This window comes from Elephas maximus, chromosome 16, assembly GCF_024166365.1.
Source record: "Elephas maximus indicus isolate mEleMax1 chromosome 16, mEleMax1 primary haplotype, whole genome shotgun sequence".
NCBI classification, from domain to species: domain Eukaryota; kingdom Metazoa; phylum Chordata; class Mammalia; order Proboscidea; family Elephantidae; genus Elephas; species Elephas maximus.
Window position 1 is genome coordinate 61,839,376 of NC_064834.1, and position 13,806 is coordinate 61,853,181.

A 13,806-nucleotide genomic window follows, 5' to 3' on the forward strand; every position below is an offset into this window, starting at 1 on the left:
GCTGGATTTTTTTTTTTTAATCCAGCCTGACAATCTTTGATTTTTAACTGGACCATTTAGTCCATTTGCATTTTATGTAATTACTGATGTATTTGAATTTAAACCTACCAGTTTATTTTGTGCCATTTGTCTTACCAGTTCAGTTTTTCCTTTTTTGTCCTTTCTTACCTTGATTGGTGAAATATTTTTATTAATTCATTTTCCCCTATACTAATGTAGAAGTTACACATTCATATTCTACTCAAAGCCTAATAGTATTCAATACTTTTACCGTTCCCCCAAGCAGTGCAAATACTTTAGAGCCCTTTATCTCCATTTACCTCTCTATGACTTCTATGCTATTGTGCTTATGTGTTTTATCTATTTTTAAAACCTTGTAATACCTTATTATTGTCACTGTTTTATGCAGTCGATAATCATTTCTATTTTCTCACATATTTACTGCCCCCCCTTCATCTTCCAATCAGACTTACCACCTGGGATCCTTTTCCCTCTTTATAAAGTACAACATTTAGGTATTGAGATCCTGCTGGCGGCATCTCATCCAGTTTTTGTTTGTCTGAAAACTCCTGTATTTCTCCTTCATTCTTTAATGATATTTTTTGCTGGGTACAGAATTATAGTTTAGCAATTACTTTTTTTTCAGCACATTGAAGATTTTATTCCAGTGCCATCTGACTTCCATTCTTGCCGCTGCAGCCACCTGTCTGTCAGTCATTCCTCTGAAGGTGATTTATCTTCTTTTTTCCTGGCTGCTTTTAGGATTTTACCTTTGGATTTTAACAGCTTAACTATGATATGTCTGAGTATGGAAATCTGTTTATTATGCTTGGGATATTGTGGGCTTCCCGAATCAGTGGATTGAATTTTTTTTTTTAATTTTTTCTAGAAAATTCTCTACTATTATCTCAGTATGTTTTCTATTGTCTTTTTTTTCTGTTTTTTCCATCACCTTGTCTCTCCATGCTACACTCTGGATAATTCGTATTTGTTTATTTTCTCTTCACTGTATCTGATTTGCTACTAAGACATCTATTGTGTTTTACTTTCAATGTTATTGAACTTTTCATTTCTAGAGTTTCCTTGGTTGTTTTTCAGATCAACTATGTCACATTTTATAGTTTCCTATTTTATTCCCTTTAGGTAGTTTTATGTTTGCCTTTTATTTTTGTAAAACATGTTGAACACATCTTTTTGGGGTATGCTTGTGCCTTCATTTTTTTCCTGCTCGTTTATACTCATTATGTCATGTTTCCTGGTGTTCCTGTTTTATATATTAAAAAAAAAAAAAAATTTCTAGGAATTATTTGAGGCCTACAGTGAAGGTACTTCATAGAGAATTTGCCTTTGCATCAGCAGTCAGATGTTGCCCAGAGATCAGATAAAGGGAATTTGCACTTGGCCTTTTTGTTTTGTTCCTAGAAGCCTTGCTTCACCCCCAACTCTCACTCTGAGGGTCGCTGCTTAAATTTTGTTTTAGAGAAGTCTTCCTTGCATCTTCAGTTTCACTGAAGTACTTTCCTTTTTATTCTTTTATTGTTCTCTGTACTTTTCCCTTATATATTTATTGTATACTTTTACATTGTTTATCTGTCTTTTCCTCTATAAAATAAGCTCCATGAGGTCAGGAACTATTTTTCTTTTGGTAACCACTGTATTTGTATTGTTTATAGCTTAGTGTTTGGTACAATGTAGGTACTCATGTATGTGGAATGAAGGAATGTAGAGCCTAAATTAGAAGAAAACTATTTATACTCTGTGGGGGTGAGGAAAGATATTCATTTATGAGTATTTTTCGAGCACATGTTATTTAAGTACCACAAAACCCTGAGGGAGACTTATAAGACTTGGTCTTTGTCTTTTAGCAGCTCATTGTCTAATCAGGAAGGGAAAATATATGCATAACGATTATTTAAATAACAATACAAGTTAATATAGCCACACAAAAAAGTATAATAAAATATTTCATTAAGCAGTAGACATATGATCATTATGTAATAAAAATACATTTAATTGTGTTGGAGTTATATAAGAAATGTAAAACATCCCTATACTCGATCTTAGACTATGGAGGGGTTACTCGTATATTGGATTAAATTACATAACTAATGATATGAACAGATAAATAAGAGCCAAATGACTTTATTTTAGTTTGAGGGAAGATCAAGAGGAAGATAGATCCCTTTGGTCCAGGGTAGTGAGAAAAAGACTTAATACAGGTAATAAAGACTTGATCTCTAATGATGGAGAGGATTGGAATAGGTAAAAGAAGGAAAAAAGCATTTCAAATGTGCATGCTGTTGTCGATAGGTGTCGTCGAGTTGGTTCTGACTCGCTGAGATCCTGTGTGCAACAGAACAAAACACTACCGGTTCCTGCGCCATTCTCAAAATCATTGTTATGCTTTAGCCCATTGTTGTAGCCACTGTGTCAGTCCATCTTGTTGAGGGTCTTCCTCTTTTTCGTTGACCCTCTACTTTACCAAGCATAATGTCCTTCTGCAGGGACTGGTCCCTACAGATAACCTGTCCAAAGCTCGTGAGAAAACATCTTGCTGCCCTTGCTTCTAAGGGGCATTCTAGCTGTCCTTCTTCCAAGACGGATTTGTTCGTTCTTCTGGCAGCCCATGGTATATTCAGTGTCCTTCACTGACATCATAATTCAAAGGTGTCAATTCTTCAGTCTCCCATACTCATAGTGAGTATGAAAAAAAAGACTGTCATGAATGAGTATGGCATATTTAGGGAATCATGAGCATACTAGCAGAGAATGTACACTTGGGAGATTAAGTTAAGGCAGAATCAGATAACAAAAACTCTTAAATATCAAGATGGTGTAGCTTTTGGATTTTGTCATATAGACAGGTGACCAAACGTTCGGCAGTTCAGATCCACCAGGCACTCCTTGGAAACCCTATGGAGCAGTTCTACTCTGTCCTATAGGGTCGCTTTGAGTCGGCATCGACTTGACGGCAATGGGTTTTTTTTTTTTAGACAGGTATACTCTGTTGGAAATATTGGATAATGTTAGTGGTTTTCATTAGCCCTTTTGGAATTGATACCCAATAAGCAGATCAATGAGTACTTGCTGGAATGTTCATTATAAGGTTTATAATATGTGCCTTGATAATGTACCACAAACATTTTTCAGAGTTTTATGCGGTTTATTTGTTTTACTTTTTTAGCATCTCTAACCTGTTTTTTTTTTTAGTAAGTACAAAAATTATGAGATTACCAAGACATTTGTTGTAGGTAGTATAGGGTCGCTGTGAGTCGGAACCAATTCAATGGCACACAACAGCAGTAAAATTTTTTAAAGGCAGAATAACACTAAGAATAATCTAAGTTGCCAATACAGTCCTTTAAACCAGAATGGGAAGGAAAAATATACCTTATTTTCTAAACTTTTAGAGCATTGTTAATTAAGAAGCAATTTCAATTTGTAGAGGAGCCCTGGTGGCGTAGTGGTTAAAGCACTTGGCTGCTAAACAAAAGGTCGATGGTTCGAACCCATCTGCTGCTCCGCAGGAGAAAAATGTGACAGTCTGCTTCCATAAATATTTACAGCCTTGGAGACCCTGTGGGGCAGTTCCACTCTGTCCTATAGGGTGACTGACTCAGAATTGACACGATGACAGTGGATTTTGGTTAGTTTGACTTATAGATCTCTATTTTTATCACATCAGAACATATGTCTATTTGACAGCATATATATTTTGAGATAGAGAGTGCCCCTCAAATTGAACTCAAGATGTATCAGATATTGTGCTAAATTTGGTTTAAAGAATTAGCCAGCTCTTTTTAAAATATGGAATATACAGATGTGTTTATTGGTTGAATTGGTCACTTAAATTGAAAAGAATATGTAATACAGGTTGGTATCATTTTTAATCAACATCTTAATTTTTTTAAGTGTCATTTTGAAATAAGGGTTTCAGAGTTTACATTTGACTTATACTTTTTCAGAAAGAAAGTATAATTATGATTGAGAAAAATGAAGTGTTTTTTTCTCACAATGCAAGTGTGTTCACTATCATTTTCACATAAAAGTTGCACATCTAAAAACATTACATTTTCATTTATTTGTTTAGAAATAATAAAATTTATTCCCTTGTTTGCTGATATCTAATATATTCTTTAATAATGCTTAGTAAATTTTTATGTTGGTCAATTTGCAGGTGAATTATGTAACCTCATAACGCTGGATGTAGCTCACAATCAACTTGAACACCTTCCAAAGGAGATTGGAAACTGCATACAGATTACCAACCTTGACTTGCAGCACAATGAACTGCTAGACCTCCCAGATACTATAGGTATGAGAGGAGAAAGAAGACATTGGCAGTCATTTATAGCTACCTAGATATTAAGAAGACTAGTTTTGATCTATTTTGGTAATAAAAATTAAAGGAGATTAAAATTCAAAATTATCAAAGTAGTAAAACTTCTGAGAGAGAATATCTTAAAATTGCTTTTCGTTTTCATTTACTGGCAAGGAAAAAATATAGATTTTAGGAATAGAATGTTGAGTCAGTTGTATGTGCCTTTCTCAAGTGAATTTTCTGTTTTTGCTTATTTCAGAATATTGTATGCTATTGGTATGGTCCCTTCTTTTACTAAAGTAGACCATGGGGAAAAATAAAACCAGTGCTGTTTAGTTTTTAAAACATGGTCAATATAGTGTAAAGTTTGTTCATCTGTAATACTGAGGTGGCAAAAGATGTTTTAAAGTGCGAAATGTGTATCCAGGACTTAGCCAAACTGCAGAATGTCTAACGGAGCTAATTGCAACGTGTTCTATATTTGTAGTCTTGTTTATTCAAATGCCATAACTTTATACAAACATTAAATAGAATTTTTAAAAATCTTGATGCCTTTTTAGTTATTGATGTGGCATAATGATACTATAATGCTTATTTGGAAAAACTATATCAGTATTTAATTTTTATAATTAATATTTCAGAGGTTCTATTACTAAATCATTTGAGACAATGATGATGTTATCTTTCTCTAGAAAGATTTTAATTTCCTTCTGTCAGGTGCCCAGGGGGACCACTTTAATCCATCCATGTTCAATGCTTGAGATTTTTCTGGTCCCCTAAGTGATTCAGATGCAGGCTGCACAATTATTTGGAGGGCTCTTTTTTACTTCCAGTTCACCCTTAGTACTAAGGTGCAGCCCTTTAGGGCCCCCATCTCAAGGAGTTTATTGGTTTTTAGAGTCTTCCCTCACCCTTGGCAGGCCCTAGATTTTGACTCTTTCTAGAAAAATGCCTTGTCCTTTCAGCTGCATCTTCTGGTTTGGTAAACTCTTTTAAGACAAAATACTCTCCACCCTTTTACCTGTTTCTGAGTTCTCAGCCTGTTTTCTGGCTTGATAATTACTATCTTGTTAGTGTTCTAATTTTGTATTTTTAAATGATGTTTTATTTCATTTATTTATTTAAGTGGGAGGATTTGTTTGAATTACCTAGTCTACCATTACATGAAACAGAAGTAATCATTAGCAGATATTTTTTATAAGTTAGAATAGACTGCTTTAAGCTTTATGGAACAACTACTTAGTTACAAAAAAGCAAGTTGAGACTTCTTCAAGATGCAATAATAGCTAGCAAATAACCTGTCTTTCTAATTGTTGGCCCAAGTCTTTTTATATCACATTGTTACTCATAATGGCAAAAGAGTAAGTATTCTCGTTTACTTACTTGGTTTAGATGCCCCTCTGAAAGGCAAGATTGTTTACAACACATAATGAATTGTTCTAGTAATATCTGTAGTGGATAATCTACCAAATTTCCTATATAAATAAAAACATCAGATTTCTGGTCCAAGGTAATAGGGACTGAGCACAATTCTTTCTTTCTTCCTCTCTTTAAAATCTATTGACATGGTCAAGATGAGCAAAGAGAAATAGCTCTAGAAGAAAAAGCATAGAAAGGGTATATACTGTATCTGTAAAACATGACCAGTTCGGTACAAAGAGGAAATAAAGAATAAAGTTCTTGGCAATATTTGGCAAAATTTAATGGAAAATACCATATAATACAATGAACATAGCCAGAGACTAAAATAGTGAGTTGGAGGATAAAATGGAAGAAGTCCCCTAGAATGTAGAGCAAAAAGACAGAAAAATGTACAAAATAAGTGAAAAGTTAAAAAGTCATGGGTGGTAGGACTAGAATTCTAGAAAGAGATAAGTGGTAATGCAATGAAGAAACTAATATAATTTTACAGTATTTCCCTGAACTTGAGAAAAATTCAGATAATAAGATTGAAATTGCCCACCAAGAAGAAATAATGAAAAAGATACATCTCAACAGGAGTTTTAAAAATTAGACATGTTCTGAATAAATAATACTTAAGACAGGAAACCCTGGTGGCGTAGTGGTTAAAAGTTTGGCTGCTAACCAAAAGGTCGGCAGTTTGAAGCCACCAAGTGCTCCTTGGAAACCCTGCGGGGCAGTTCTACTCTGTCCTATAGGGTCACTATCAGTTAGAATTGACTTGATGGCAATGGGTTTGGTTTCGGTTCAGTAGTAAGGTAAACAATGACAATTCTCCCAGCCTTGTTCCCCAACTGCCCAATTCCCCCAATCCCTCCCAGAGAAGTAACTACTAATATTAATATTTTATGGATCTTTCTAGAGTATGGTCATACTTAACAGAACTTGAATAAAAATAAGTTCTGCCTTTACCTTACCCCAACCTCTTTCTTTACATCAATGAATGATAGTATACATCTTGTTTTTTCCTACTTACCTATATATTTTGGAGATCTTTCCATGTCAGCACATAAAGAGCTTTCTTATTCCTTTTTGTAGCTGCTTATATTCCATTGTATGAATATATTATACAAAGCACTAAATTTTGGATTTTATTAGTTCAATGTTTTTCTTTTTTTTCTAACTCATTAATTTATGCTTTTTCTTAGTTGGAAACCCTGGTGGCGTAGTGGTTAAGCGCTACGGCTGCTAACCAAAGGGTCGGCAGTTTGAATCTGCCAGGCGCTCCTTGGAAACTCTATGGGGCAGTTCTACTCTGTCCTATAGGGTCACTGTGATTCGGAATCGACTCGAGGGCACTGGGTTTGGTTTGGTTTGGTTTGGTTTTCTTAGTTATTCCTTTGTTATCTATTCTCCTGTTGTTTATATTGGACTTTTACTATCTTTCTTAGATAGGTATTTAAATCATTTAATTTTTTTTTCTTTGTTGCTATATTTTTACTTAAGACTGTGCATTTTCTTTTGAGCGCAACTTTAACTGTGCCCTAGAAATTATGATAGTATTTTCATTCTCATTATAAATGACTTATTTTAATTTGTATTTCTTCTTTGACCTAATTTTTATATTTGCACTTGTAAGGGGTTTTTCATTTCCTGAGCTTGTTATTAATTTCTTGCCTAGTTCTTGAATAATATAGCTTAAAATGAGAAAACGAGCGCAAAAACCGTGACCTCTTCTGGAGAGCTAATGGTACTCCTGCAGCAGCAGCTCTGCTCTTTTTTCCCGGGACTAAAGAATCTTGTCCTAAACTAGCAACTGAAAATCAAATCTTATTAATATTAATATCTTATTAATATCACCTTATAGTTACTTTTCCCCGAAACCACTTTATTTCCTTGCCTTTTCTTTTTTTCTTAAAAGGAGATAAGTGTGTTTTTACCCTTCTTTACTTAACATGAACACTTTTAGACTAGCTATCACTCCTTGAGAGTTATTTGACCCAGTGTGAGAGTGCAGATCACTAAGTCTTTTCTGCCTCAGAGCGGCTGACGGGTTCGAACCACTGACCTTTAAGTTAGCAGCTGAGAACGTAACGGTTGTACCCCAAGGTTCCTGCATTGAGAGTTGATGTTGTTATGTGCCATCCAGTCAATTCCAACTTGTAGTGACCCTATAGGACAGAGCAGAATCCTTAGGGTTTCCTAGGGTGAAATTTTTCAGGAGCAGATCACCAGATATTTTCTCCAGCGGAGCCACCTGTGGGTTCAAACCACTTAAATGTTCCATTAACAGTCAAGTGCCTAACCACTGCACTGCCATGGCTCCTTATCTTGACAGTAAACACTGCCATTTACTTGCAGTCTGAGCAGTACCAGGATCACTGAGAGTCCATAGGATGTGAGGAAGAGGCAGAAGAAAATGGGGAGGGGACAGCTGGCTGCACTTAAGTGAGAGGGTGCTTAAAAATATATTTATAGTTTCTCTAATTTAGCCATGGAGCTGTGATGGCGCAGTGCTTAAGAGCTCAGGCTGCTAACCAAAAGATCGGCAGTTTGAATCCACCAGCTGCTTCTTGGAAACCCTATGGAGTAGTTCTACTCTGTCCTGCAGGGCCACTATGAGTGAGAATCCACTCAATGGCAGCAAATTTGGTTTTGGGTTTTGGCTTAATTTAGCCATAGTCTTGCCCTGTTGAAGAATAAAGAATATATTTTCTTTCATGTAAATATTTTCTAATTCAAGAATCACCTATGAACAAAAGAAAATATTTAGCTTCATTTCAACAGTCATTTTGTTTCAAACAATATACCTAATATCTTTAAAGCTTCCTGGGATATATTGTGATTTTATGAAATTGGGGGAAAAGTATGTAGTAAGGAAAAAATATTTTCCTTTTTATTTCTTTTCAAAATGAGAGAAAGAGAGAAATACGCAACAAGACTTTGTGTTCCAGGGCTTTAACACAGAACAATTCACAGACATCTTTTTGTTGCACTGGGCTCTGAAGAAACGTTACCATAATGATGGTTACATCAAGAAATAGAGTTTTAGTATTTAGGTTATAGGTAATTACAGTGCAGTTTATATGACCACTTTTTTTTTTTTTTAAATGGTGATATACTTTGGGTTTTGGACATTTAAGAATTTATGTATTGCTTGTTTTTAAGCATAATATTTCTGGAAAAAATAATTGTACTTTTGACATTATTTCATCTATAGGACTGTGTGTCCTTCCTGATATTTTAGTACTTTGTTAAAATCAGATTAAGACCATTAGAGTCTTATTTAAAAGATAAACTGAATTAACCTAAAAATCCTGATTATATTTGCTAAAATTGAAAGCATCTTATTTTAATTCATAGCAACTTGATTTAGCCATGTTTTAAAATCTGACAGCATAAGAAAGCAAGCTGTCAAAGCGGTGCACAGAACAATTTACAGTCAAACGTTAAGCACTTAAAAGCGAAATGCCAGTGATTGGCAATGATCAGCCTGCATTTATACACAGAACCTCAGCAACGTTGATGTTCTTAGTTGTGATGGCTAAACGTTAAAGCAAGCTATCGCTTGATTTCTAGGCTGCAGTTTAGCTTGTGGTGAAACAGCTTATTGAAAGAGGGGTAGAGTTGAAACCACTGTGGGGGGTGAATCACAGTAAATGCCAGACTTCTGATATCAAGTTTGTTTTGTGGCATAGGAGAGTCTTGATAGTTCATTCTTAATTTTTTTAGCCTCTTTTATTTTGCTGAGAAAAAAGATGTTGTTAAAATATGGATAACTCTTTGAATATGTCATACCCTCAAGCAAATGATCAGGTCTTTGCAAATGTGGATTTCTGTATCTGAATAGCATATTCTCATAGGCTGCATTTTAAAAAGTTCAGCCCCCTCCACTTTACCAATAAAGAAAGAGAGAAAGAGGGAAGGGAGAGAGGGAGGAAGAAAGGAAGAAAAGAAAAAGTTTAAACCAAGATCCAGGGAAATTGGAGTTACCATTTTTCTAGTTTATATTGCCAATAATTTTGGTGCCAGGTAATGTCATGTAGCAGTTTCACTACATCATTTTTTATTTTGCAATTTTTGAATTCTAGAAATCTGTTCTGGAGTCCCTTGGTGGTACAAATGGTTAGTGCACTAGGCTGCTAACTGAAAGGTTAGAGGTTTGAATACACTCAGAGGCACCTCAGAAGAAAGGCCTTGGGTGATCTACTTCCAAAAAGTCAGCCACTGAAAATGCTATGGAGGGCAGTTCTACTCTAACACACATGGGGTTGCCGTGAGCTGGAATCAGCTTGACAGCAACTGGTATCTGGTATGTTCTGATTTTAAAAGTGAGAAACTTAAGGGTTATTTTGCTTTTGGGAGAGAAGTTTCAGGTACCTGGTGCTATTTACTGATCTTCTCAGTTGATAAACATTTAGAATTTGGTTACCATGCTATTTGTTACTACTAAAGCTTTTAGGACTTTAATGAGAATAAAAAACATTTAAAAGATGGTATTTATCTACTGTATTCTACTGGAAAGAGTGATTGAATGAGACATGTCAGTTAATGGAGCAAAATTATTAGGACTTTCCACTATTAATAAGCCTTTTCCTCTTCTAGCAGGCTTTAAAGACCCCTTAGTGAATTCATTTCAGCCATTTTATCACAATGCAACAGCTTTTTCTTCCATAGGGGAAGCAGTGGTGTGAGAGAGACAAAGGGATGATCTTGTCTACTTCCAGTTCTTCTGAAAGGTTGACTGCCACTTTTTATCTTCAGTTATATACAGCAAATTAAAGTTTTATCAGAATATTTTAAAGTTTTTTTTAGTCAGACAAGATTTTCCTACTTGTAAGAAAATTTCCTTTACCAGGCTTGCTGCAGTCATAGTGGCTGTCAGCACAGAATAGGCAAGGGATAAAGCATTGATGCTTTCCCTCCCTCCACATTTTGCAAGGGTATGTATGAGTAAATGGGCATCGTAATGGATTGAATTGTGTCCTCCCAAAGTATGTGTCAGCTTGGTTATGCCATTTGTGGTTGTCCCCCATTTTGTGATTTTCCTATGTGTTATAAATCATAATCTCTGCCTGTGGTTAAAGAGGATTAGGGTGGGATGTAACACCTTTGCTGTGGTCACGTCCTTGATCCAGTGTAAAGGGAGTTTCCCTGGAGTGTGGCCTATACTACCTTTTATCTTACAAGAAATAAAAGGAAAGCGAAGCAATCAGAGAGTTGGGGACCTCACACCACAAAGAAAGAAGCATCAGCAGCAGAGGGCATCCTTTGGACCCCGGGTTCCTGTGCAGAGAAGCTCCTAGTCCAGGGGAAGATTGATGAGAAAGACCTTCCTTCAGAGCTGACAGAGAAAGAAAGCCTTTTCCTGGAGCTGACACCCTGAATTTGGACTTCTAGCCTACTAGACTGTGAGAAAATTAATTTCTCTTTGTTAAAGCCATCCACTTGTGGTATTTCTGTTATAGCAGTGCTAGATAACTAAGACAGGCACTATTATTCACTCCTAATGGGAATGAAATTGATATAGCAAAGAACGTTGACTATACCACGGACTGCCAGAAGAATGAGCAAATCTGTCTCAGAAGAAGTACAGCCAGAATGCTCCTTAGAAGCAAGGATGGTGAGACTTTGTCTCACATATTTTGGGCATGTTATCAGGAGAGACCAGTCCCTGGAGAAGGACATGATGCTTGGAAAGTAGAGGGCCAGTGAAAAAGAGGAAGAGCCTCAAAGAGATGGATTGACACAATGGCTACAGCGATGGGCTGAAATAGCAAGGATTGTGAGGATGGCACAGGACCGGCAGTGTGCATAGGGTCACTGCGAGTCAGAATGTACTCAACGGCACCTCACAACAACATCAAAATTTAAAATATTTGTGGAGAAATACAACCAGATGCTCCTTACAAGTGAGGATGATTAGACTTTGACTCTTCTTACTTTGGACACATCATCAGAAAAGATCAATCACTAGAGAAGGACATCTTGTTTGGTAGAGGGTCAGTGAAAACGAGGGAAACCCTCCATAAGATGGATTGACACAAAAGCCACAACAGCGGACTCAAACGTACCAACAATCATGAAGATGGCACAGGACCAGGCAGTGTTTTGTTCTGTTATATATAAGGTGGCCATGAGTTGGAGCCAATACAGTGGCAGTCACCACCAACAGATATCCTGTGACACATCATAAATACATTCACATGTGTACAAAGATACATGTGTAAGGATATTCATTACAGAATTCTTGTTGAAAATTAGAAGCTAACGTCCATCAATTGGGGAACGATTAAATAGATAATGGTATACACATATCATATTATACAGTGGTTAGATAGAATGAGGTATATCTGTTTTTAGTCACAAGAAAATATTTCTATGACCTGTTATATGGGGAAAAAACATATAGGATGACCCTGTTAACATAAATACACACACATAAACATTTAAAAAAATCCCTCTATTTGTATGTGTGTGAATAAATGCTTAGAGAAAGGTCTCAGTGGATACGTATTATACTACATGCCATGGTCATTGGAAAAGTGTAAGAGGTATTCATATATTTTGTAATTAAAAATTTATTGGTGAAATGACTGGAAAGCAGAGAGTTACAATTATTTACTATTTTCTTTCTGGCTAATATTTAAGAGTGGGCTGCTCAGACTCTGGGTGTCTTAGAAAAAATTCCTACAAAAATTTTAGAAGAGTTAATGTATATATGTGTGAAATGTAAAAATAAATGTCATGACCCCTCGTGGCACAATGATTAAGCATTCGGCTACTAACTGAAAGGCCAGCGGTTTGAATATACCAGCTGCTCTGCGAGAGAAAAGACCTGGCAATCTGCTTCTATAAAGATTACAGTCTAGGAAACCATAGGGGCCAGTTCTACTCTGTCCTATGGGGTCTCTCTGAGTCTGAATCAGCTCAACAGCACACAATAGCAACAGCATGTCCACGATGGTATGTTTTATAAGACATGCTATTTTATAAAATTAGAATGGATCAAAGAAAAGAGATTGTTATGAGCCTTTCATAATTAAATTTGTGTATCTTGTCTCTTATGGAAGGGAGGACAAATTATGAAATGTTTTAGCATCTGTATTGATTGAGAAAGTATGAATAAATGCCTGCTGTGTGCTTAGCACCAAAACACTATGGGGAGTTAGAAACATATGGCAAGGCCCTCACTTAAAGAATTTTCAGTCTGATGGGGAGATAACTAATCCATGAAACAACCAGCAACATAAGATCAAACATAATTAAATGTCAATTTATGATGAAGACCATATGCTGCTTAAGTTTAATTTATAGGGAGATCAATTAAGATTTTTTTTTTTTAATTGTGCTTTAGGTGAAAGGTTACAGAGCAAATTAGTTTCTCATTAAGCAATAAATATATTGTTTTCTGACATTGGTTGCCAACCCTGCAAAGTGTCAATACTCTCCCCTTCTTGACATTGGGTTCCGCATTTCAGTCCATGCAGCTTTCCTGTCCATTCCTGCCTTCTTGTCTTTGTTCCTGGGCTGGTGTGCCCATTTAGTTTAATGTACATGGTTGAACTGCATCTATTATTATTTGTTTTATCGGCCTGCCTAATCTTTGGCTCCCGCACATGTCTGTCAGTGTGTCGTACTGTGGGGGCTTGCGTGTTGCTGTGATGCTGGAAGCTATGCCACCGGTATTCAGATACCAGCAGGGTCACCCATGGAGGACAGGTTTCAGCTGAGCTTCCAGACTAAAACAGACTAGGAAGAAGGACCCGGCAGTCTACTTCTGAAAAGCATTAGCCAGTGAAAACCTTATGAATAGCAGCAGAACACTGTCTGATATAGTGCTGGAAGATGAGCCCCCCAGGTTGGAAGGCACTCAAAAGATGACTGGGGAAGAGCTGCCTCCTCAAAGTAGAGTCGACCGTAATGACCTGAATGGAGTAAAGCTTTCGAGACCTTCATTCGCTCATGTGGCACGACTCAAAATGAGAAGAAACAGCTGCAAACATCCATTAATAATCAGAACCTGGGATGTATGAAGTATGAATCTAGGAAAATTGGAAATGGTCAAAAATGAAATGGAACTC

At 36.3% G+C, this 13,806-nt stretch overlaps 1 protein-coding gene across 1 annotated transcript in view; it reads left to right on the forward strand.

Moving 5' to 3' along the window:
* SHOC2 (SHOC2 leucine rich repeat scaffold protein) overlaps window positions 1–13,806 on the forward strand; it is a 108,360-nt gene that overhangs the window by 51,724 nt on the left and 42,830 nt on the right. Inside the window, exon 3 of the mRNA XM_049854638.1 lies at window positions 4,178–4,315. Within this exon, the coding sequence (XP_049710595.1) occupies window positions 4,178–4,315 (138 nt within the window). The remainder of the gene's footprint in view (window positions 1–4,177; window positions 4,316–13,806) is intronic.